General features: G+C 41.2%; 1 protein-coding gene across 32 annotated transcripts in view; it reads left to right on the top strand.

The window, feature by feature from the left end:
* CALD1 (caldesmon 1) overlaps positions 1–27190 on the top strand; it is a 188092-nt gene that overhangs the window by 102287 nt on the left and 58615 nt on the right. For 5 of the 32 annotated variants that reach the window (XM_067042125.1, XM_067042124.1, XM_067042110.1 and 2 more), the window contains exon 1: positions 13628–13844. The exons of the other annotated variants lie outside the window; for them this stretch is intronic. In XM_067042125.1, the coding sequence (XP_066898226.1) occupies positions 13792–13844 (53 nt within the window). In that variant the 5' untranslated portion in view covers positions 13628–13791. Of the gene's footprint in view, positions 1–13627; positions 13845–27190 lie in introns of those variants that run through there. 32 annotated transcript variants of the gene reach the window in all.

Raw genomic sequence — 27190 nt, 5'->3', positions numbered from 1 at the left:
ACTCTTTATAAGTAAAGGATTTGATTAATACATTAAATATGCAAGCTACATTCCATGGCTTAGTTATTAAACAGTTGAGAGCACAACTTTTTAAAACTTTTTAAAAAACCGGAAACATTCACCTGCATTTAAAAGCTTAACTTGCTAATTGTAAATCATTTTTATTCATGCAATTTTTAATCAAGTTTCTAATTTTTTTTAGTTTGATTGAAGTCACCAGATATACTTGAACATATTTTCAAAACTGAATTTCTTTAAAAATATTGCATAATTTGTAAAGAACTTCCTTTCAGTTAGTTTAGATTAATGAGATTTGACATTACATTTGAGATTAGTAGCAATTAACTAAGTTAAAATGTGAGGGTTTATTTTCCATTTTAATGAACCCCTACATCACATACAGTTCCTTTGGTGGAATAAAAATCTTGGTAAAGTACACATCATCCACTATAAATAGCAGCCATAAGCCTGTACATTCAGGAGAGTCTCCAGAGAGTGTACTTTAAATTGCATATTGTTTAGAATAGGAAATTCTTCTGATGTTCATATTTTCCATTGTGGGTGAAATGGTCTACCCCGTGTCACATCTTCACTGGCTTCCATCTTCCTGTACCAGTTAGGGATCCAACTGTTAGATTCCAGAAGATTGCTCAATGTGTGCTTCTTATTTCCTTAAATAACCTGGGTCTTATTGTCCAGCGGGAATTTTGCATAATTAGGGGCTCTCCAAATGAAAACTAGATAACTTCCAGAGCTGGCCCCAGCAACTAGGTAATGAAACAGTCCTTTATTTCGGGAGCTAGTAGCTCTACTGTGCCTGTTTAGCATAACAGAGTCAAACCATTTTTGATTCCCACAGAAAACCTTGCACTGTTGGCAGGTCTTTCTGGGGAAATCAAGAGACTAATATGGAAAATTACTGAGCAGGAAGTGAAGAAACAGACAAGCATGATGAGATGATGGGTTATCATGCTGGTTCCAAGACCAGAAGCCTCAGCAGGTATAATTACACTCCATCTTTCCCAAGGCACTATTGGCAACTGCAGTAGATGTATACCTCTGCCCACTCTTTCCTTGAAGAGTCCTTCTGTTTCTCTAATCAAAATTGTTGGTATATCTTGATTTTTTTTTTTTTTTTTTGTGGGGGCCCGTTTTGGAGATCTAACATTTCCTCACCATTTCTCCTTCCTTGATGAAGAGGATAAGAAATTACTGTTAAGGGGACTTGGACAAAAATTGTGATATAGAAAGAGTTGATATCTGATGTCCTTCCTTCCTGATACTCCCCTTTTAAGAGCCTTTAACACTTCCCACCTAACTAATCGTGAAAGCAAAACATTCCAAATATATGTATGTTTCCTGAGCCAGCACCCTCTGAGTATATATATCCTGGCTACCCAGGGAGTATCATTGCTATGGAAGCTCCGTGGCTTATGAACTGAACAGACTGAAACTTTTATAAAACTCAAGGCTGAGGCAGGATGGAAATTCCTAATCCTTTCATTTCTAAGTGCCTCACTTCAGAGGCACATGAATATAAGTTCTATCTCATTGGAACATTTGTCAGAGCAACGGTAGAGTGAACCAGGGACGCATGCCCTTCAGAAAGGCGTTAGTCTTCCACAAGAACTCTGATTGAAATGCGGAATTACTGCTAGGAAACATATCCTGGTATCCTATTGGGTTATATGGTCAGAAATTAAGACTCTCTTCCATGCATTCTCAGAAAAGAGTTTGGAAGTCCAAATCATTGGACCCAGCTTGCAGAGTTACATGTCCAAGAGCACATAGTCAGTGGCAGCATTAAATCTGGAAACTTTGTCATTTACTCCAGTTGTGGTGCTTTTCCCTCTGCATTACACTGTGGCTAACCCCTACAACTGCCTCTAACTCCATGAAAGAAAGTACCTTTTAGATCAAGGATAAAAGAAAGAGGATACTGGATGAAAGTTTAGAAGATCTGGGCTTCCTCATTAGTAAAATAGAACTAACACTTTTCAGGGTGGCTGAGCAAATTAAATGAAATATGGACAAATGTCATCAAAAGTGTAAGGGAGCTGCGCATGACAGATGCTTATCAGGTAGGGGGTACCTGTATGATTCATTTAGATCGGATTCACTTCTATTTAACTCTGTGTGTAGTGGCAAGTTTCATTCTGGTCACATACTGTGTTTCAAAAGACAGTTCACACTTCTCTCTCTGCTACTCTTATGCTATCTAATTGGCCCTCAGGCATTCTAGGCTTTCAAAAATCTGACTCAGAGAAAATGCTATAAAATATTACCTCTCACTCTCCCCAGAGCCTATCACCCCTGGAGAGGGCTTAGGACCTCAAATGCAGATTAGAAGCAGCCTTTCTGTCTTCCCTTTCCCCCTAGTTGTGAACTGAAGAGAAAATTCAAAAGACTTTAAAATGATGGCTTTATCCCAATCAGAATTAAACCCTGCTGTTGGTCACTTACTTGTCTGGTTTTGCATCTAAGTGAACAAAAGTCCTCAGGCTTATAGGGATTCTATGCTGTTCCACACAACTGTCCTTACCTCCTGAAGCTCTTGTAAGTGGTATACTCTTACCTTGAAGGCCTCTCTCAACAGTCATCCTTTGGAAAACACCTTCCCAGAGGTCCCCAATCAAGTGACTGATTTCCCACCTTGGGTTTCCCATAGCATTTGTTTGTATGTTAATTATCGTCACCCATTTTGTTTGTTTGTTTATATGTCTCTTTTCCCCACCAAATTGAAAGCAACTCTAAATCCAAAACTACATCTTATTCACTTTTATTTCCCCAAAGGCCTATACTCAATGCTGAATAAATGAATGAGCAAACAGATACTTCAGATCATGTCTGTGTACCAAGGCAGAACTTTGCTCACTTCGATAAGCTATTTAGGGGAGGCAGAAACACTGGTGACCTTTGTGGTATTCTCCGAGTACTGACACCATCCATACCATACCTCGGGTTCCATCACTCTCCTGATGAGCCACTGGAATTTTGACTTCCTATCTTTGTCTCTAGAGATATGAAGAAACTCACCTCCTGTATTTCTCTGATTATTAAGGATAGTGAACTTCTACCCCATGTAATTTTGACCATTATGCTTATTTAGTCACATCATGGAGGCAAGTGATATTCATATGGTAAGAGTAGATTCCCTTCAGTTGGCCTATTTACTCTAGTACTCAAGCTCTTAGTGTTATTTGCTATTAACATTTGCATTATAAGACCAGATAATCATTGAATTACAGGGTTCATACCAAGCCCCAACGAGTCCAACAGTGAACAAACTATATAATCAAAAAATTCTCTAATGAAAGGCGAAGTTTGTGGTCTGCAGGCGTAAACAACCTCAGTTAATCCCAGGAGGATGGGCAGAAGTAGATTAGGGGTAGGGCCAACCTCAGACTAGTATTTACCAACACTCTTTCTGAAATAGAGAGTGTTTAACACACAAGTTAGGTCTAAAGTTTAAACTCTAAACAGTGCATTGTTTTCTAGTATTGGGATGAACCAAGAAAAAAAGAAAAAAAAGAATAAAGAAAGATTTTAGAAAACCCAAGACCTTTACACCAATTTATGGAGGGTTAACTTTATTTTCGGTGAAGTGGAGAATTTTTTGTTTTTATTAATAGTTCATACACCTCAAAAAGTACTGTTTGGAAGAAAGAGGAGAAGCATTTATAAATAGCTATTAGTCAAAACTCTAAGATTCAGATTAATTTAGTAAACATTGACTATGATACAACATATTCTGCAGTAGGCATTGAGTTTCTTAATTACAAAGGTATATCCTTTGGTTAATTCATTATCAAAAATTTGTAATTAAAATGAAGTTAATGAGCTGGAACACCCAGAACACATAGGCTTGGAAGCACTATAGAATAGTCTCAAAATTGTATCTTTTAATTTAATTTTTAATTCTTAGATCCACTGATAAAGAGTCAAAAGGAAAGATAATTTGAAGTTATCCTAGAAAGACACTGAGTTCTAAACTACCTAGGGGAATCTCAGATTACCCCAGCTCTCTCTACTTTGCAGCATATTTTAGAAAACTGAATGCATATTTAAGGTCACTGGCTTTCAGATTTGAAGTGTACTCTTTGCTACTTTTTATGTAAGTATCATCCATTTTATTTTCTTTGTTGTCTTCATGAGGTCTTAAAATTAAAAAGCTTTCCAGATGGCTTTTGGCTTTTAAATAAGAAAAACGAGTATGATATTTTTAATTAAATGTTTTCACTAAAACCCCTTCCCTGTTCTATTCTACTCTATGAACTAATGAGCAAAAAGGATCTCTATTGGTTTTTCCTGCCTTAGTCTTAATAATAGCTTGATTTCATTGCTCAATAACTTCAAAGTAAAATAATGTCTTAAAGCTGAAGAGCTTTCTCCTAGTCTATTTCTAACCTCTTGTCTCAAGCTGCCACCATAAAGGCGCCCAAAAAGTGTACAAAAAAGCATTTCTAATAAATTCAACACGTGTCAAATTACATTAGGTCTCTCAGATATAAGCAAGTGGAGTCTAACTGTAATCTATTGTCTTAGTCAGTTTGGGCTACTATAACAGAATACCATAGACTGGGTGGCTTAAAAGGCAAACATTTATTTCTTACAGCTCTGGAGGCTGGGGAGTCTAAGATCAAGGTGCCGGCAGATCCGGTGTCTGATGAGGGCCCCCTTCCTGGTTTGCAGTTGGTTGTCTTCTTGTTGTATCCTCACACAATGGAGAGAGAGAAAAAGCAAGCTCTCTCATGTCTACTCTAATAAGAACACTAATCCCACCCATGAGGGCTCCACCCTCATGACCTAATTACCTCCCAAAGGCCCTACCTCCTAAGACCATCACATCCAGGGTTAGGATTTCAATGTATGAATTTGGGGGGATACAAACATCGAGTCCACGTCATCGATGGCCTTAGTAAGTCTGAAAAAAGAATGGGCCAGTAGAAGAGGTCTGCACGGATGCCAGTTCCAGGGTTGGCACCGGTCATCTAGGAATATCCAGATAAAACAGACAGTCCTGTGACATGATAAGTATTCTCTCCACCGCGGTAGGTGTTTCCACACATCTCCTCTTGGCTTGGGTGAAATCTTCCCCATGATGATGTTCCCTCCCTTTGCTCTGGCTCCACATCATGAAGCAGTCTCTGGTGACTGAGGCTTCCCGACATTCTGGTTTGGGGAAGGGGGGTAACCTGGTTGGGAGGTGAGAGCTCCCCAGGCACTGAAGAGGGAGGTCATCCATTCTATCTTAATTAATTGGCATTAATTGGCATTCTGATGTATACATCAGTTTCTTGTGAGTCCGTGAGCCAATCAGTCTCTCTGAGACCTGTCCATTCTGAGAACTCCCAAGATGCAGTGGCTGGGGCAGCAGAGCTTCTAGAGCTTTTACCATGAGAAATACTCCCAAAAAGGCCACTCCGTGGGAGTCTGGGAGGACCAGCCAACTGGCCTTCTTGATGCAGCATCTCTACTCTATTGCTGTCCCCCCTTTAACCCAGAGAGCAAATGATGAGTATGTATTGAGCACCTGCCATACATCGAGCACTATTTTAAGCTGTATCAGATGCAAAAGAGGTATTAGGAATCATCCCTGCCAGGAAACAGGTGAGAAAAGGTATACACACATGAACAAATGAATAAATAAGACTCTGTGTATCCATCCATCTATTTCTATCTATAGATAGATATCATAATCATGTACTAATTCATGTGATCTGTTAATCACAAAATAGGACAGTACCGGGCTTCCCTGGTGGCGCAGTGGTTGAGAGTCCGCCTGCCGATGCAGGGGACACGGGTTCGTGCCCCGGTCCGGGAGGATCCCACATGCCGCGGAGCGGCTGGGCCCGTGAGCCATGGCCTCTGAGCCTGCGCGTCCGGAGCCTGTGCTCCGCAACGGGAGAGGCCACAGCAGTGACAGGCCCGCATACTGCAAAATAAATAAATAAATAAATAAAATAGGACAGTACCTTAAAAGGTGTCATTTATGTAATATCAATAATAAACACTACATCCAAAATATCCAAAACACACACTGGACTATTTCTCTAGCAATAGGAACAGATATAATCCAGGTCTGACCTCCTAAAGAAGAAATCAATACTTTTTTAGACCTTATATGGTATCACTGGAAAAAAATCTGGATTTGATTCCAGCTATAAAAACCATGTGTAAATTTAATATCCAGATGCATAAAGTGGACACCAGAAAATAAATTTATGGTGTAGAAATATTTAGATACTTTGAACAAGAGTGATACACACTGAGAATTCTGTGGCTTATGAACTAACGTGCTTCCTTTGAAGATGTGACATTTTCCCTGCACCAGAATTACATCCTCAGAGTCTCCATGATAGTTTCTTAATTTCCTTTACAGTTTAATTGTATCTATGTACAAGAAATCTATATTCTAAAATTATCACCAAGGGCTAAATTCATTTTCCTATAGGCAGAAATCATATCTTTCGTGTACACACTTCTTTCTTAGAATTATATAAGGTATATACTATTATTTTCTGAGACCAGAACCAGGGGTTTATAGATGTGCACCAGCAATCATTCATTCAAGAAACTGCTGATAGAACCCTACTATTTCCAAGCACTGTCTTATTGTTTTTAAGACGTGTTTCAAGGTGGAGGGCAGAGGGGAGTTAGAAGCACAATCTTTTTAAGATAGAAACTTTTCTTTCCAGGAAAAGAAAATAGTCCAGCTGGCTAAAACCCCCAGATTTAAAAAAAAAACTTAGAGACTAGAACTAAATAATTGTTGCAAAAGAGTTTAAACACAAATGGAGCCTCACAGCAAGTTAGCTGGAAGGGCTGAGTCACACGTGACAACATAACTATTTCTCAAATGCATGCAAACAAGAGTGGGTTCAAACTTTCTCATCTCTCCTCCTAAGATGATAAATTACAAAGAAATAAAGTCAAAACGAGGAAGACTTTATAGAGGTGGAGCCAGACACTGGTTCTTAAAGAACCACTAGAATTCACAGAAGCAAAGGGAGTTTAAAAAGCCATTCTAGGGAAAAGGAGAAAGAATAGCTTTGTTGGGTAAAGGCAGAATGCTTCAGGAGATTATCAGGAAAATGGTGGCAAATGCCAATTATCTTTTTACTGAACAAAAGTCCCCTTTATGATCAATGTTAGGGTGCATTGCACTGAAGACATGTGTTAGATTGCCAGGGGGGTACAATGGGGGGTCAGGATTTCTTAAGGGGAAGAATTAACAACGTAATGCTGGGGCTCGAGGTTTGGCCTTGGGAAGGAAAGAATGCCCTCTTTTTAACTGAACGGTGGTATCATGACCAGAGGACCTGCATTTCACCATGAAAATACAGAAGCATCAAGACAGAGTGAAATGATGTCTCACTCCCACGCACCCATCCCGTTTCATTCTAGAACCAAATACATACTAGGGTGGCATTGCTGGTGAGCCCTCTGGGGTGGGGCCAGCTGTGGAGGAAGGAGAGGAGGGGAGGGGAAGAATAGCTACCTCCAGGTGGAGAGGGAGAGAAGGCCATCCTAGGAGAGCGCATGGGGCGCAAAGTTACTTTGCAAGTTTTCTTTCTTAAGCTGAATGGTGAGCACACAGATCTTCATTATAGTTTCTTATTCCTTTTAGTCTGTCTAAAAGATTTTAGAATAAGATGTAGTTTTAAAAATGTACAGAAACCTTATAACTGTCACCCATATATCCTCAATCAGAATCTGCCTGTGGATGTCAACAGAATCACTTTACTAGTAATAAAATTCTTAATGATCTCTGCTGATGCAGGACTGCCACCCTACCATCAATTTTTTTAAAAAAGTCCTTCTGTTTCTGGAAGTCTGTCTTATAAAACCTCATGAATGGTACATTCACCCACCATGTGCAACCTCCCATGGCTCCTTGCTGCTGTCCCCCTGCCCCCGTGAGGCCCTTGCCCCTCTCTCCCACTGGGGTTCACCTGAGACCCTGGGCTTCCATGTCAAAGATGCTGTCTCGTGCCCTTGATACAATCTTTCAAGGTTCCAAAGTGGCCCTGCGTTCGCTTCACTCTTCCGGAACTCGAAAACCATGCTGTGCTCATATAGAGGTAGTAAGGGGGACACTTCCCTCTGCTCCTCTTTGTCACCTGGCCACCAAAGCTTGGCCCAGACTCAGCAAACACCTTGTGGAAGCAGCTTCCGCTTCTCTGCAGCCCACCCCTGTCCTCAGGGCACAGACATATGGCAATGGGTCTCGGCTCAGGGACCAGCTCCAAGGCATGGAATAGCAGACGACTCTCCAAACCCCCATGCAAATCGGCTCCCTAGGCCTCCCTCAGCACACCGTCACACATGCCCAGATGCATCTCAATTCCAGTGGTAGGCACAACTGAACTTGAGGCCGGGCCACCAGTCAATTATCCTTTTCAACTCAACGACAGAAAAAACAAATTAACTTGGTCAAGGCCATCATTTGCTCCTGATGAAGCCAGGTGCCCTAATTCACTTATGAAGCACGTATTACGGAAGGGCTGATCTCTGCCAGACATTGTGCTAACTGGGGTGAGGGGAGGAGCACAAAAATGGGTAAGACATAGTCCCCCTCCTCAAGGAGCTCACAGCCTAGTAATGGGAGATAGAAATATATAAGTACACTCTGAGTGCAGTCTAGGACCTTGAACTCTATGTTGCCTCAAATAGATCATTAGAATTCCCAGGTATTGAAATGCAGGTATATGCTTTCTGAAAGATCTTTTTCTCCTTTCATGAAATCAGACTTTGTGTTTTAAGCAGGAGGGCAAGAAAAATACTATAGAGAGTAACCTGAAAGAGTTGAAAAATGAGCCTCTGGAAAGAGTATGAAGTTCTTTACATTAAGGGTAATTAATAACAACAAAAATAACTTAACAGATAAATGTTGGAGATAGACTGACTAAGCAACCAATCTGGAGAAGAAAAAAAAACCACCCTGGATTTCGCACAAAAATTAATGAATGAACTCTATAAGAGATGCTATTATCAACGTGAAATCAATGTTAGGATGTGTTAACAGGAACGTGGCAGGCAGCACTGGGACTTCAGCCAGCCACATTCAGCCTTGGTCAAGCCTTTATTATGTCCAATTTTGGTTTCCCGTTTGAAGAGTTGTTATATTTCAAGCTGATATTAAAAGGATGGAAAATAGGCATTGGCATTTAGCCTAGAAAAGACGAGACTGAAGGATGACTTAATACCTGTGGCCCTAACAGAGATAAGTGGGTTTCTATTTCATCCACAGGAAGCCTAGTTCAATCACAGAATAAATTGAGCATAAGAGTGATTAAACACTGAGACCGTGATCGTAGGATGTCACCTTAGAAGTGTAGTGCTTCAGCTCTGCTGCTTTCAGAATACTCTTCACTCTCCATCTTGCATTAATATTTTTGTATGCATATCTTATCTCCCTTTGGGACTGCCCTTCTTATCTTTGGAGCCCTCCACAGCACTTAACTCCATGACTTGCTTGTAGGAAATATTCAAATAGTGTTAAGTAGGGGGAAGATGCTGGGACAGAAACTATATGGCCAACATTATAAGGCAGACAAGAGAGTATAGCAACTCAAGATGTGTGACAGGCCTGGAGTCAGACCAGAGAATAGTTCAGAGAATTGTGTCAGCAGAGGCCATAAAGATTCTCGTGACGGAAGACGAGGAGGAGGGGCACACGATGACTTTCTGTGACAGTACATACATCTCTCCACCCCCTCCTCCACCCAGCCCATCACACCTTCCACAGTGGGAACTAGGTAGACTTTATCAAAGACACGATAGGGAAGGAGAGGTGAGGAAAAGACCTTATTGGATGGTAGAAAACAGAGGAAAGAAAGAAGAGGAGTCTGTAATTTCTGCAAAAGGAGATGGAAAAGGGGAGAAGTATTTCATGAGAAGATTTCTTAGGACGATCCGCTAAAAAGCAGTATCACAGGAAAATACAAAGCAATATAGTTTAAGTGAACATGTTCAGTGCTTTTGGGGGTGGGGAGTGAGGAGGAGGGTGATGCCCTCAGGTGCGGAGGAAAGACTCTAAGTCACCAAGGGAAAGGAGGAAAGAGGTTCAGCCTACAAATATGTAGTTAACCCCTTCATTTCCGTTCCTGTACACCCCTTGGTGAGCCGTTGTCTAGGCAAGATCTCTTGCTTCATTCTAAATGTGTAGAGTCTATGAATTTCTTTATAAAAAAAATTTCCTCAAGATGTTTTAAACATCCCCTTTAAATTACTTGAACGGTTGCCTCTCATGTGAATAGATTTCCTTTGACTTTAAGTTGTGTTTCTGTAGGAGGTGAGTGGCTGTGTGTGTGTGTCTTAAGTGCATTAAGGCAAGTACAAGGGGCACTTCCCACATACCTCTCTCTTCCCTAGGGAATTGCTCCAAGGTAAAAACTATTCTTAAACAACCATTGCAGACCATAAAGTCTGGAAGAGATCATGGAGATCCTACCTCCATGAAGTAAAGTTATTTTTTAAATCATATTTTATTAATAAAAGACCACCCTGTGGTGTGAGCTATTTCATTCTATAGCACTGACCTCCTTCAAACCTTCCCAGCTCAGAATCTCTTTGATGAAAAATTAAGCAAAGTATCTAGAAATGAAGGGTGCTATCAGTCATTGGAGAGTGGCCCAGACTTCCGTTTCCCCTAGTCAAAGAGGCTGGAAACGTCATATGTACGACACCTACTATCTTGCTGGCCCTGTTGTTCATGGTGCCAATGAATGATCATTACTTCAGTTCCCAGAGACACTGGTTCTGGAAGCTGGACTCTGAGTACCCCTGTCTGTGCTACACAGTGAAAGCACATGTGCCTGCTGGTCTCTGCAGAAACAGACACTGTTCACAAATTACCTTCTAGTATGTTCTTCCTAATTCCTCTCACCTTGCCTCTCCAGCTGCAGGAAGCTGGACCGCAGAAGGCTACCTGGGAGCATTTGCCTACTCCAGCCCTGCTCTCATCTCATGATTCACTTATCTCCAAATGCATCCAATCTCCTTCTTATTGTCCTTTGTGCCCTCCCTGTTCCCTGCTGGTGTCTGACCCAGGCCCAGAACTCACTCCTCTCTTCACTATTGTCATGTCAGTACCCTATTAGGTAGCAGGAGTTATGACATCTATTAGTTTTACAAACTGAAGACAGACAGCTACTTCCCGAACACATTACATTAATAACAAGGGGCCAACTACAAGTGTGCATGATTTCCCTCTTTCTATCTGAACAACTAGGAAAATAACTTGGTGGATATCTTTTATACAGCTGGCCATTCACATACTTTCAGTGCATGAATGTCAGCATATTAGTGGAAGATTACTAAATTCCTGCTCTCCTGTGTGTGTGTGTGTGTGTGTGTGTGTGTGTGTGTGTGTGTGTGTGTGTGTGTGTGTATTGAGAAAGAGAGAGAGAGAGTCTGAGTCTGGGCTGGCTTGGAAGAACCACTGAAGTTTTTCCAGGCTACTCCATTTTATGAACTTATTCCAAATATGCCAAAACTATACTTGCCACCTCAGAATTGGAGTGGGGGTGGGAAATGGGGGAAATCAGGAGGCGAAACGTATTCCCAAGGTCAGCTGAGTCCCATAAGCAAATGTATTAGTTTTCTATCACTGCTGTAACGAATAACCACAAACTTGGTGGCTTAAAACAGCACAAACCTATCTATTGTTCTAGAGGTTCAAAGTCCAACACAGGTCTCTCTAGGCTAAAATCAAGATATAGACAGGGCTGCATTGCTTTCTGGAGGCTCTATGGGAGAATCTATTTCCTTGCCTTTCCAGTTTCTAGAAGCTGCCACATTCCTGGACCCCATTCCTCTATCTTCAGCACCAGCAAGGTCATCTCTCTGGCCATTATCCTATAGCCATATCTCCCTCTGACCTCAGTGGGAGAGGTTTATCTCACTTTAAACACCTGTGTGACTAAGATTGAGCACATCTGGATAATCCAGGATAATCTCTCCACCTCAGTGCCTTTAACTTAATCACATCTGGAAAATCCCTTTTGCCATGTAAAGTAACATATTCACAAGTTCTGGGCATTAGGACATGGATGTCTTTGGGAGGACTATTATTCTGCTTGCCACAGCAAATCACTGAATATTTTAAAAGGAAAAAAACTAAATGGGAAAAATGTGGTAGAAAGAGGAATAGCAAAATGCCTCAATACATGTATCCATCACAGTTTTGGAGCAATAAACTCAAGTCTAGTCAGTGAGTATTGCATTAAAGCCTCTTGTGTGATCTCTATGAGTGTCTCATGCACTTTAAATAGTCAATATATGTTGAGTGATAACATATATAATCAAAGGGATATTTAAAGATATATATTCATCATGATATATAGAGATAATTAATTTTGAAGTTCATTAAACTATATTACTCTATAAATTGTGACTTTGAGGACAGCATAGTACTTAAGCAATAAAACAACCAAAATTTTCTAGTTAGCTAAAGTGAAGAGAGGATTTAATCTAACGAAACTAAACTTCTTTAAGTTGAGCACAGGAATACTTGCACTGGTTCCTCTCCCTGCCTTTGGGTGAACTTTTGAAGTGCTCTGTGCCTCTGTGTCCATGTCTGTGATATGAAGCCATAGATCTCAAAGATGTTTTTCATCGTATGAAGGATGTGAATCAATGTGTAAAGTTGATTGTTTCTCCTGCTATTTACCAAAAGAATCACCTTAACCCTACATTGTGGAGACCTGGGTAGCTGTACTTATTTAACAGAAAGCCAGTCCCATAAGTATATCGGTGCCCCAGCAGCGACCTGTTCATTGCTTGTTAGCCATGAAGAAGCATATTCATAACTCAAGCTTAGAGTGTCATCTCCAGACGGAATCAGCACCTCCCCCTCCACAGGGGTTGGAATCTGGTTGCTTTCCAAGCTGTTGCTGACCAGGCTCCCTTGCCTGGCCTGGGGGATGAGATCACCACACCAGAGTGCCACGGGGGCAGACCAGGCCCACTGTTGCAACATGTCCCTTTGTCAAGCTGCTGCCCTCTTTTCACCAAACAGCCTGTATAACACAGCATATCACTGATCCTCTGGCTCTCTTCCCTTTGCCTTTGTGTGTGCATTTTTATATCATGCATCTTCCCCTGAATAAGAGGGATAATAGGAGTTTCCCGGATTTGATTTCTCAGTGGGAACTGTTTGCTTTGGACGCCACTGACACCAATGCTAATTGAGAACAGAGCTCAGAACGAGGGCCTGAGAACTGCACCCGGATGAACTTTTCGGTGGGCTGATTTCCGTTGACCTCTTCAGAAGTGGATTGTGCGTGCACGTGATACCATGGTCAACTCTTTTCCAGAAGTCTGAGCACGTGGATCAGTGTCTTTCCCTTTAACTAGTTCTCTGCCTTGGAAGAATTATTTGTGATTGATCATATAAAGTCTTCATCATGAAAGCTACTGGGGATCCTGGCCCCTACTGCCCAGTAATAACATTCTGGAAATCACGAAGCAATCTGGGCCGTTTACAATCTAAATCCAAACATGATGGGCTTCTATTAGAGAGATTACAGTAAAAAATAACAATCAGCTCTCTGATGATCCTATGCGAAGGGAAAGGGTGGGGAGGAGTAAATTTGGCAAAGGACGAGCCCAGACTTTCGTCACAGGGACAGACCAAAGTGTTAACACAAAGGGAGAGCCCGGGAGCATCCTGCACACTGCATTTCAGCCACAGATAACATGGCACCTCCGCGGGCCCGGTCCACGCCCTGACCGCTCAGAGGGTCTCAGCACCTCTGCGCCCGCAGCCCTTTTCCAGCTGCAGACATGCTCGGGGGATCCGGATCACAAGGAAGACGCAGCCTGGCCGTGCTCTCCCAGTGAGTGCTCGCTTCACCTCTTCAGTTTTTTTTCTTCTTCTTCTTCTTCTTTCGCATAAAGGAATTGTTGTAAAAGAAAATAAAATAATTTTTTTAGCTGTGGGAGTGGGAGGTGAGAGGAGAAATCAGGAGGCAAAGGAAGGCAGTGAGTGTGTAAATATCAGACCTGTGTGAAACTTTTTGGTCTCAACTTGGTGGTGGTTCTGATTGGTTTTCCTCTGTTACTTTTTTTTTTTTTTTTTTGGTGGTTCGTAGACCATTTGGGGGTGTTTATACCAAAGGCACGGGTTTTCTTATTCCACATACCGATCCACAAAGCATCGTGTTTCTAAAGATCTGCTGTTAATTTAGACCTGAGCCCTCTACTCGGAGTGATCCATCTGCAGGGCTCAGAGACTTTGGCTAAAGCACACATTGCCCAATCCTTAGAGTCAACAGCCCAAAGCCCTCAATACACTGACCCTCTGACTGTGACAGAACAAGACCCAGAGCACATGCTATTGATCAGAGAATTGTTCAGATAACAGGCTCCAAAGTTTAGGATCCTGGAATCTTGGAATGTTCAAGCTAGAGGGGCCCCTAGGGCTGTTTGCTGCAATGCTCTTCTGCTATAGACAGGGAAACGGAACCCAGAGGGGCAACTCCACTTAACCCAAAGCCAGACAACTGTCAGTAGCAGGGAAGCCAGTGTCTTTGTACTTGCAGGCAAGGGCCCTTTTCACGCTGGCGTTTATGAGGTTTGGAAAACTCACTGGATCTTGAGAGAAGGTAAGGCACAAGAGTAAGAACACCAGATGGCCTTTCAGTAAATCTGTCCCATTTTTGAGAGTTTTGGCATCGATTCAGCATGACAGTTGTTGTTTCATTTGTTCCAGCATTTGTGCAACAGCTCATCAAATAAACAGGAACTCAATGGGGTCCTAAAAATGAGACCCACATCCACTATATTAGCAGATCTCTTGGATAACCCGTTTCTCTAAGTGTGATCACTCAAGTGTGAGAACACAAAGGGGTGTTAGAGGTTATCTGTATGTTCCTGTGGTTATCAGACTGGTTGGGGGGCTTTGTTTTTTTTTTTTTTTAGCAAATTTACTCTTACAAGGAATCCTGTTACATAAAGGAGATGTTCTGATTAAATCGGTGGTTTTGGTCTAGAGCTTCTCATCTCTGCTGCAGTCCCCAGTCACCCCCACCCCCATTGCTCACACCCACCCCACTCCCCATATCTTTCTACCACACCCCACCCTACCCACTCTGCCAAAACTTCCTTGGAATCCTAGGTCTCCATGGAACTTCAGAAACCCCGATCTTATTTAATGCCACCATTTCAGATGAGGAAACTGAGGCACATGGGGTGACGGGGCTTGGCCCATGTTCACGGCTGGTCAACAGCAGAGCCTGGAATGCAGGGCAAAGATCCCAGTCTGCTGTGTGTGTGTGTGTGTGTGTGTGTGTGTGTGTGTGTGTGTGTGTGTGTGAATTCCTGGTTCTGAGTTTCTTCCCACTCCATCATGCCCAGAGTTCTATCAGTTTACTTTCTCCATGTCTCTCTCACTCTTCTCTAATCACTCTCTCATTTCCTGAATTTCAGCAGTTATCGCCCACCACCTGGACAATTACAGTTGCCTCCTATCTGGTCCTGGCTTCAGTCTCGGTCCCCTTTCTGATCCTGTCCCCTCCCATCATCCCACCCCCACCTTTGAAGATAGACCCCACTCTCCTCAACGTGGCACTCAAAGTTCTCCACTGTCTGCCTTTAATATCCCTTCCCATTCTGACCTCCCCCTGCTCCAGCCAAATCAGATCACTCACCGACCCCCAAACTCATCATGTACAAGCCATCCCCACTCCTTGGCTCACTCTATTTCCTACGTGGAGAACACTCTATGTGCCTCAGTTTCCCCTCTGAAGTGGAGACATTAAAAAAAGATGGGGGTTTCTGAAGTGTTCCATGGAGACCTAGAATTCCAAGGAAGTTTTGGTGGAGTGGGTAGGGTGGGGTGGGGTAGGGAAGAGATGGGGAGTGGGGGTGGTAAGCAGTGGAAGGTGATTGGGGAGTAGAGTAGGAATGAGGGGCTCTATCTCATTTGTTTCTGACTTCCTTCCTGTCCCTCAAGGCGCAAATCAAATACTACCTTCCTCCACAAGGCTTCCTCAGCTCTTCTTTTCTCTCCATATCCTTTGTCCACCCTTCTATTATTTACCTTGAACTAAAGTTAGTGGTGAGCATGCCTGTTCCTTCCCTTCCCTCCCCTCCCCTCCCCTCCCCTCCCCTCCCCTCCCCTCCCCTCCCTTCCCCTCCCCTCCCCTCCCCTCCCCTTCCCTTCCCTTCCCTTCCCTTCCCTTCCTTTCCCTCCCTTCCCTTCTTTCTTATTTTTTATCCATTAACAGCAGGTAGTAACTTCACCCTTAACCAGTTAAGAGGTCCAGTAAAGTCAATCATTTAAAGCCAATCTCTGAACCCCAAAGTGAGCAAAAGTGGCTAGTAGAATGCCAGTGCAATATATGGTAATCCACTTGAGGGCAGGAACTATTTTGAAACTTTGACCCTTCAGCTTCCAGCACAGTGCCAATGCTCAAAAAAATATTCTTTAGCTTTCCCATTACTGGATAAATCAAACTCAGTTCATCTAAGTTCACACTTTTCATTGGAGTCTTTGGAACACACAAAGCTTCTGTGCCTTCTGCTTTGGAAGAAGCTTTAGGTTAAATGCCAAAACAGATGCCCAACGGGATGAGCTCTAAATTCCTTTGCATTTGCATCAGATAATTTATCTCAGTTTCATCACCTACAGATCGAGGTTGGCAGTGTTTCTTTTATGAGGTGCATTAAGATTCCTGAGTGCCAAGACCTATCTAGAGCCGTGTTATTTTCAGGGGCAATTGTGATTGGCTGTCCAGTTCTTTAGATTTCAAGGTGCTGTTTAATTTGTTCCTGGTAAGATGACTGAGAGATTCTGTCACTTGCAGTCTAATATTTTCACCACTTTCTTTCTCATTTTCCCACATCCCTGTGAAGTCTTCTTGAGTCAAGATTTTGGGTTTCTTATAAACAGCCATGCTTTTGTCACATTTTGTAACAAATGTGGAAGGGTATATAAATTTTTAAACCATGGAATCAAAGAAACATAGGAAATTATTTAGTTCATCCCACTGTTTTCTGAAGAAACTAAGTTAAAAACATGTCGGGGAAATCAATAATTGGCATAATTGTATAAGATACAGAAGACGTGCATGTAAAAATGGTCAGATTTGTAAAAAGTTAGGAATAAATACCTGGTTTATTCAATCTTATTGGGGAATGTAGCATTACAATTTTCCAGCATGCTAAATTTAAAAAAAAAATTGTAATGAAAACTATGTCTTTCCCTTCTTTAAAATAGATGTTACAATACATTTGAAACACTTCCCCATTGCTGAGAATTGTCACTATGAATATAGTTTTTTAAATCATGCTGTGAAACAGTGGTATCTCAGTGGATACAACTCTCATCCAGAAATCGTCCAATTATTGTGTGCTGTCCTCTATCTTTTTATTTATTTTATCTCTTCTAATTGCTCTTAATGCATCCAACTCTAGGGGTTCCACTCTGTTTGGATGTAGCCAAGGCTATCAGGAAGCCCCATTTGTTAGAATTGTGTTCACGGAAAAAGTCAACAGTCTGGGCAGAGGAGCACTCTTGTACCTTCTCTATTACAAAGTAAATGGCATGTACCTTTTGTGACTGTTGGTTTGTATACCAAACTGGCCAGTTTTTGCTCACTTTTCGGTTCAAAGATTGGCTTTAAATGATTGACTTTACTGGACCTCTTATCTGGTTAAGGGTGAAATTACTACTTGCTGTTAATGGATAAAAAAATAAGAAAGAATGGCATAAAAACAGGCACTTGTACTTGGCACGTAGGGGGCACTCTATAAATGATATTATTGAATCTTTCCTGCAGTGTTGACTACACCAAATCTTTATGGAGTTGGTCTCAACTTTTTTGCATGTGTCTTACTGGCCACCTGGCCACAAGCACATGGGCTGAGTGCCTGGTGGCCACAGGCCTGTCTTTCCTTCCCGGTTGAGGCAATTTGCATTGCTCACTCCTCTTTCCCTCTCCTTACCTTTGACCTATTTCAATCCTTGACATGAGCCCTCACTTCATACTGCTTCTCACGTCCCTCCCAGTCCCCCCAACATGGCTTTGCAGAGGCAGGACCAGCTGAGGCAAGAGGAATGGGGGCTGGGGAAATGCTCTTCTGTCATCTGGAGGCCAGTTTGCCCCTGGCATTCCTAGCTGGACCAGCGAGGATGCCTTTATCCCGTAGAAATGCAGCTTCCGTTCTCGCTACTAGCTTCAGATATATCCTGGGTTTTAAAAGGTAGCTGTGGGCTGGCCTAAGATCCCAGCTGCCATGTATAATAATGTTTGAAGTTCCAAAAACCAATTTGCAAATTAAGGTTTTGGAAACAAGCTTTTCATAAATGTAGGACTGCCTGAATTCATTTCCAAGCCTAATTGAATTTTTAAGAGGAGCCTTTAAAACTCCGTAAACCTCACTCATTTCCATGCATTCATTCAACAAATATTCATTGAGGGTTTCCTGTGCCAGTTAGTGCTGCTGGACTAGGCACTAAGAACATAAAAAGAAACAAAACACAGACTCTGGCTTCAAGATTATCTAGTCTTTTAACCTCCCACCCACTGCAGGAATCTTTCTTCAGTCCTCGCACAGCCATCACCCAACACACGCACATCCCCAGATCCATCAGGGCTGTGGCTGCCATCAGAGCAGTACAGCCCCCCGATCAGCATTAGCTACATCAGTGCTTTCCTGTTTTCTCTTTCCCTCTGACCCTCTGAAAGAAATACCAGTGTTTCTTTTAACTTATACTTAAGTATAAACTTAAGTATAATAAGCTTAAGTTTATTTTGTGACTCAGTATTTTACATATATACACATACACAGATCTGTTTGAAACAAATATTTCACAAAACAGTGCTCACTCTTGCTATGTACACCTTCTGATATTTTCTTCTTTTCAAGTTGGGCTGTAGATTTTTTTCAGCTTTATTTAGGTATAATCGACAAATAAAATCATACTGTATTTAAAATGTGCAATGTGATGATCTGATAGGTCTGTACATTGTGAAAGGATTCCCATCATTAAGTTAATTGACAAATTCATCACCTCTCATACTTAACCTTTTTTTTTCTTTTTTGGTAAGAACACTTAAGTTCTACTCTCTTATCCTATTTCAGTTATACAATACTGTATTATCAACTATAGTCACTGTGTTATACATTAGATCCTAAGACTTTATTCACCTTATAACTAAAAGTTTGTAGCCTTTTACCAGCCTCTCCCCACTTCCCCCATCTCCAACCCTTAGCAACCGCCATTCCAGTTAACTTTTTTTTTTTAATTCCACATGTAAGTGATACCTTGCAGTATTCGTGTTTCTCTGTCTGACTTATTTCACTTAGCACAGTGCCCTCCATATATATTCATTCATGTTGTTGCAAATGGCAGAATTTCCTTCTTCCTTTTTAAAAAATAATTGTGGGTGTATAGTTGATTTACAATGTTGTGTTAGTTTCAGGTATCCTTTTTAAAGGCTGAATAATATTCCATATTATTCTGTATATATTATATATGTTATAATAGTCCATATTATATATATATATATATAAATATATATATATATATATCCATTCATCCATTGATGAACACTTAGGTTGCTTCCACACCTTGGCTATGGTGAGCAATGCTGCAATAACATGAGAGTACAGATATCTCTTTGATATAGTGATTTAGTTTCTTGCCCTCTGATTTTCTATATTTTATATATCATTAAAAAATGCTAGTCATGGGCTTCCCTGGTGGCGCAGTGGTTGAGAATCCGCCTGCCGATGCAGGAGACACGGGTTCGTGCCCCGGTCCGGGAAGATCCCACATGCCGCGGAGCGGCTGAGCCCGTGAGCCATGGCCGCTGAGCCTGTGCGTCCGGAGCCTGTGCTCCGCAACGGGAGAGGCCACAACAGTGAGAGGCCCGCGTTTCAGTCATAAACTACTAAGTAGATTTCAGAAGCTGCAAACTGAAGTTTGTAAACGACTGAACATATTACATCATCTTGGTAACCCTGACCACACTGGCTGCCTGCCTCAGGGATCAGCCTGGAAGTTTAAGGAGAGGCTTTTCAGGTGGGGATCAGAGGGTCTGGATTCTGGTCTAGCTCCTTCACTGATCAGCGCTGGGATTTCCAGGAAGCCGCTTCATCTCGCTGCAGCGCAGCTGTAAGATGGAGATGCTCATGCCTGCTCGGTGTAACTTGCAGAGTGGTAAGACCATCCAGTACAATGACGTGCGTTAAAGTATACGGGAAAAAACTAAGTACATAACAAATGCAAGTTATTATTAAATAGCCTTATTTTTCCAGATTAATATTTAATATCAGAGGAACAACTTGGAGAGACCATTTGCCCTTTATAGAGTTGTGGAAAGATCCTTGCATGGGCTGTAATATTATACAACTTCACAGATGAAAATCTGAGTGGCATTTGTTTGTGATGTTTGTAACTAGGTTTGTATTTAAGAAGCTCAGTCGGGTCATCCTCTTTCCTGTGCCCTTAAATACTTTTTCTGGTTGTAAAATCAAGGAAGCAGCTAGGTGGTCGGTGGGTTTTTAACTCATGAGCCAATTTGTGAAGGAGTACGCTTTGCCTGATAGTATCTGCTCTAGCCCACTGGATTTATAAACACTCATTTCCACTGCTATTAAGACTGCTTTTTATTAAAAACAACTGACATTAAATAAAAGTAACCAGTAAAGAAGATAACTTTATTAAGAAGTGTTTAAAACAATAAACTTCTAGAGAAAATATGGTACTTTTCTCACTGATCTTTCACTTTTTCTGTGTAACCTTATTGTAAACCTCATCTCATGCAGACATTGATTAGAATGCTTCTTTCAAGTCCTGATACTCCTATTTAGGGCCTGGTATTTTAGGCTGATATTTTCTATGCTGATTAATTCCTATTTAGGGCTAACCCACACTAGACATTTTGCCTCTTCCAGGCTAGCTCTGCCTGCTACATCAGCTCTCCATGTCTTTTATTTCCCTGACTTCTTTCTGATATTTACAAGGAATGTCTACACTCACCTTTTCTAGAACTCGATTCTCCAAATCACTGTACCTTTCACTTTGTATGCAACTGAGCTAATATAAAAAATAATATAATAAAATAAGGACTATATTCACCCCAAGAAGAAGAAAATAAATTTGCCACGTTTCCTCTTTAAAGAGTGAAAACATTCTTTACACAGATCAGCAATACCAAAGGCCATAGTTCATAATTACCTTGCATAGTTTCCAGAGAAAAGTACATGAAATACATAAAATTTAAGTAATTTTTTCAACCTACCTTTAATATGATTTCATGATATTTATAGCTTTTGTGTAATTTCCATAGCTACTTAATGAATTATTCTGATATGTCTAAGAATTGAATTGAAAATAATAGTGTTCACACAACTTTTTAATGAGTAAATTAAGGTCCAAAGTGGCCTAGGTACACTGAACTTTTGGAACAGAAGAGATGGCTTTAAAGAGGAACTGATCGCTCACCTCTGCCATTTCTCCAGTAGTCTTTCTGGAGCTAAACAGCACTGTTGGCTGGGAAAAAGTATCTCAATACTCTTTCTACTGACCAGACCCACCTTTCAAAGCACTAAATGGTCCCATTCTTGGCAATGAAAACTAGAGTTGGGTATCCTGACTCCCACATCTGTGTTCAGACCTCAATCATTGCTAAGTGTGTGACTTGAGCAGGTCTCTTAATTTCACTAGGCCTAAGTTTCTTCATATGTGGTGGGGGGGGGGGGATTATAGTATCTGTCTTGCAAGTTTAGTGAAAATTAAAAGAATTAGTTATGTGAAGGTGTGTAAACCACAGGGGATGTTTAATCAGTGTTAAATTTTCTACCTTCCCCTTCCCTCTGAGCACTCCCTTTCCTAAAAACCCCAGGAGAGAAATGGCTTGATATCTTACACCAACAAAGTGACTGATGCTGGGGCAGATGAATTCAGTTTGTGATTGACATGTGTTCAAAAAATCCATCTACTCTAGAAAAATCAGAAGAGCTCTTCATCTCAGATTTTCATTGCTCCATTTACTTCCTACTTACAAATGATAACGTATACTGCTGTACTTTGGATAACTCTGAAGTTAAAAGAAATTTGCTAAAAATAGACTTGGGGCAAAATATAAAATTACTACTTTTCCAAATTGGCCTAAACCAGACACATTGTGAAGGAGGATGTAGTAAGAAGTAGGGGTTTGTTTGCCAAAGACTTCAATGCCTCCAATCTTTAAGTAAGCTTGATAAGTAAGGAGAGTATAAATAAAGAATATTAACTTTGAAATCCAGATAAAGTTGGACCCAAATCCTAGTTGCATCATTTTATTAACTATGTGCCCTTTAGCTAATTACTTAATCTCACTGAGTTGCTTAGTTTATTTGTCTATAAAATGAGGAAAAGATATGTAAAGTAGTTAGCACAGTGCCTGGCACTTAGTAGGTGCTCAAAAAAATGTGTGTGGGGTGATTAACAGTGATAATTATTGGCATTAACTGGGTGTCTAGGGGATGAATCTGAGGTAGCTTCCAGGTATTCACAAAAGCATGAGTGACTGTGATGAGTTGTATGAATTTCCTAGGGCTGCCATAACAAAGTACCACAAACTGGGTGGCTTAGAACAACAGAAACTCATTGTCCCTGTCTCACAGTTTTAGAGGCTAGAAGCCTGACATGAAGGTGTCTGCAGGACCATGCTCCCTCTGAATCCTATAGGGGGAGGATTCTTCCTGGCCTTTTCTGGATTCTGGTGGCCCCAGCTGGGCCTTGGTTTGTGGCAGTAGAGGCTCCAATGCTTCCATTACTTCACATGACATTCTCCCTATTCCTTTTCACATCATCTTCCCTCTGCCTGCCACTGTGTCCAAATTTCTCCTTTTTATAAGGATGCCAATCATTTTGGATTGGAGCTCACCCTCATGACCTTATCTTAACTTGATTACATCTTGATTCCAAATAAGGTCATATCCTGAGGTACTGTGGGTCAGGACTTCAACATAGTTTTGGAGACTACACAATTTGACCCATTATATTAGTATACAGGCTTCCTAGAATTAAATGCAACAAACCTGGCCCTTACCTCTACATTTTAAAGTTTGCTGAGGTCTCCATAAGTTGAGCAAACTGTATGCATCCTGGAGAGGCATAATGTGCAAATGGTATTCTGATATGAGTTTGCTGAGTAGTGGATACTTCCTGATCACAAAAGGACAAAAGTTCCTCAGACTCAAGCATCACTGGGGCTTTCTTTTTAACCTCAGTGAGTGAAGGACACCCAGGAAGTATGTACAGTCTTTTCTCACCCCGAGGGAAACAGCCTTGAAGTCAGAGATTGAACCGTCTCAGGCCTATGTGAGTTAGTATTATGGGAAAGACTTATTTTCCACTTGCTCTTCCTCCCTGGTATATATTTTTCAATTTCTGACCTTACTCAAACATTCAGTTTGACCCAGGGAAGCATTACAAATCTGACTCTCTTAGATCTGAAGACTTGCAGGTTGGGAGGGAGACCCTGTAAAACATTCCCTCCACCTAGAAGCTTAAGAAGTCTAGTTTTATGAGCCCACCTAGAGCTACAGGTAAATCTCAAACCAAGATCCTCAGGTAACAGAGGAGCAAAAGGAACACAGCAAAGGTGAAAACTGAACATATGAGGGAGTAAAATTATAAGTTACAACAGAGGCATCTTAATAAATCAGATGGGCTACTAGTTCAATGTAATGAACCACTCAACTAAATAAACAGTAAAAGGTGCTAATAATTGTCGAAAAAAATTATTAATAAAGTAGACCCATTCGATCCTTAAATTGAGTACTGTATTAGTTTCCTAGGGCTGCTGTAACAACGTACTACATACTGGGTGCCTTAAACTAACAGGCAGGGTTGTTTCCTTCTGAGGGCTGTAAGGGAGAATCTGTCCCAGGCCTCTCTCCTAGCTTCTCTTAGTTTGACTGTCCTTGGCATGCAGATCCATCACTCCAATCCTCTGTATTCACATGACATTCTCTCTGTGTTTCTTGACATAGTCTACCTTCCATGCATCTCTGTTTCTATGTCCAGATTTCCTCCTTTTTATAAGGACACTGGTCCTATTGGATGAGGGCCCACCCTAATGACCCATCATAACTTGATTACCTCTGTAAAGGCCTTATTTCCAAATAAGAACACCTTCTGAGGTCCTGGGGATTAGGTGATCAACCAACCAGTCATTTTTAGAGGACACACTTCAACCCATAACAAGTACTGAAAGATTTAAAATACTCTAATATGACATTGCATAGTTTAATTCATAAGCAATAAGTGGGATAATTTTCTAGTACAATTAAAATGCCAGCTGGCTGAAGGATATGGGGCCAGTGCCAGGCCATCTGTCTAAAGCCATTCCAGTGACACTCAGAACCAACCTTCATGTGTAGAGTTCTGAACCATCAATTCTCCACTAAGTTTGGGTGTTAAGCCAGCCCCAAAGAAAAATAGAAAAGGGGATTATCCTCTTCCACTGGGACACGAGTGTTTTCTGGCATAGGAAGATAAAGCTGTCTGGTGGTAAATTTCCATCCACATTTTAATGAGAAGTGACATGGACTAAGAGAGAGACAGAGAAAATGAGAGATAAAGGGCATTCACTTATTGCACATTTATTGCACATTTTTAGCCACTACTCTTCCTCTCCATACTCCACTGCTCAAAAAAGAAAGACAGAGACAGGGTAGTCAACAGAGGAGGAATAAGGGAATAACAACAAAAGAATTTTTTCCTATATTTGTTCTGCATGTCTCAGCCTTCTCTGGTGTTAATATTCTCAATGAAAATGAGTTTAAGATCCTTGAATTAGAAAAATGTTTCTGCCCAGTTCTCCCCTTCATGCTTAGAAACAGCAGCATACCTTAGAAGACATATAAGCACAGAACCTATTTCCCAGATGATGATGAGGAAGAAGAGAATAATAATAGTAACAATAATAATAATAATAATAATAATAATGATGGTTAACACTCATACAGTACTTACAGTGTACCAAGCACTGTGCTTGTACTTTACAAATATGAGTTTATTTAATTCTTCAACAGCACTACAAGTTAAGCACCATTGTCTCCATTTTACAGATGAGGAAAATGAGGCCAGAGAGGTTGATTCGCTAGCCCACTTCCTCCCTGTGTGGGTGTATAATGGCTGGCTCCTGGCTCCAAGCTGGCTCCTGGTGGCTCCCTTGCTTTCTCCAGCTAACACTTAACGGATGTTATTCCAGGCCTGTGCTTTCACAGCTCTAACCTCTGGTCTTTGAGTGGGAGAATCTGGCAGCAATTGTAATATGACATCAGATCCTGCTTGATGAGCAAGCTTCTCCTCCTGGTGGAGCAGGGCTGGACAGGGTGAGAGGAGTGGTCTAGTGAGGGTCTTTGATCTTTCATGACTCTGCCTTACATAACCAGCCCAGGGGACTACATATTGCTTAAAGGGCCCTACAAAGAGGCAATGAGTGTACCTTTCCCATAGTGGAGAGGTATTTCCATAAAACTGGCAACTCCTCTCACTTCACTGTTATTAATAATCACATGGCTTTCTTATGCCCATTTAAAGAAATAAACTCTTTGAATAATTTTGAACTTCTCCATATCTTAACTTCTAAATCCTGCCCTGTCCAAGTTAGAGAACTGAGTCCTGGAAAGAAAGGGATGTACTATGTCGTTGCTGTGCAAAGAGCCCAGACTTTGGGGCCGGCCAGATGCAAGTTAAGATCCTATGTGTATAGTCCTGGGCAAGTTACTCAACTTCTTTGTGCCCGGTTTGTTCCTCTAGACTGTAAAATAAGAACCATTGTGTCTGTTCAGTGCTATTGTGAGGATTAGATGAAATGCATCCTGCCCAGTGCCTGACACCTCGTCAGTACAGGCAGATCTCATTTTACTGTGTTTCGCTTTATTGAGCTTCACAGATACTGCGTTACAAGTTGAAGGTTTATGGCAACGCTGCGTTGAGCAAGTCTATTGGTGCCATTTAATCAATAGCATTTGCTCGCTTCTTATCTCTGTGTCACACTTTGGTAATTCTTGCAATATTTCAAACCTTTTCATTATCACTATATTTGTTATAGAGATCTGTGATCAGTGATCTTTGATATTACTATTATAATTTTTTGGCATTGTTAGCAATAAGGCATTTTTAATTAAGGTACATAAATTGTTTTTTAGACATAATGCTATTGCACACTTAATAGACTACAATATAGTGTAAACATAACTTTTACATGCACTGGGAAGCCACAAAATTTATGTAAGCCCCCACATTTGGGTATCTCGTTTTATTGTGATATTTGCTGTATTTCGGTGGTCTGGAACTGAACCTGCAGTATCTCCGAGGTATGTCTGGACTGCACAAATGGGAGTTATCACCATTGAATAAGCTTACTCATTTTTTTTTAAACAATCTGTATGTTTGCTTCACTCATTCAAAGTCAAGACTGGCTGGTCTAGTACATTCCTCTTTTGTTGTCACCAATGTTATTACTTCAAATGGACAATGGCTATTGTATTTAGATTATTAGTCTTGGAAATGTTAAACTTACAACTTTAACACAGAGTCAAATTTAGCAGCGTTGGTTGTTAGCAGCAGCCCAACCCCAGAGGACAAAGTGATTCCTGGGGCCTCCTACAGTCTCCCAGGGGCCTAAACACCTTTTGTTTAAAGGTCCCTGGGGGAACTTGAAGACTTAACCTCTCTCTGGTAGGCTTCAGAGCTTCATCTGAGCAGAACACCACAATTCTATGACATCTCTGAGATGGAAGAGAGCATCAATCAGAAAAGCCCAAAATTATAATGATGTCCTGGCTCTCAATATAAGTCACTCAGCTTCTCTGAGCCTATTTCCTCAACTGCGAAACAAAAATGATAGTAGTGTCTGCCTCGCTGGCATTCTAAAGATAAAATTAAAGCATGTACGTGATGGAAGTGTTTTATAAACTCTAGAAAGTTAGAATTGTGATTCAGATTATTGTTTGGATGGATCTGAGTTTCTGAGTTGGCTCTGAAAACAGCTTAGCCACTAAACAGGATGGGATTAACAGGACAGCCCTGCTGACACAGATCATAACAGGACGGCATCTCATTTTGACTTGGAAGCTGCTCCCAGTTGTACTAATATCATAGAAAACAAGCTTGGTTAAGCAGTGGAAGATTGTGAACAAAGGAGGAAGGTGGTTAGCTAGGTAGGACAAG

Source organism: Kogia breviceps, chromosome 9, assembly GCF_026419965.1.
Source record: "Kogia breviceps isolate mKogBre1 chromosome 9, mKogBre1 haplotype 1, whole genome shotgun sequence".
NCBI classification, from domain to species: Eukaryota; Metazoa; Chordata; class Mammalia; order Artiodactyla; family Physeteridae; genus Kogia; species Kogia breviceps.
The sequence above is the reverse complement of the archived record's forward strand: the minus strand, read 5'-3'. Positions and strand labels throughout refer to the sequence as shown.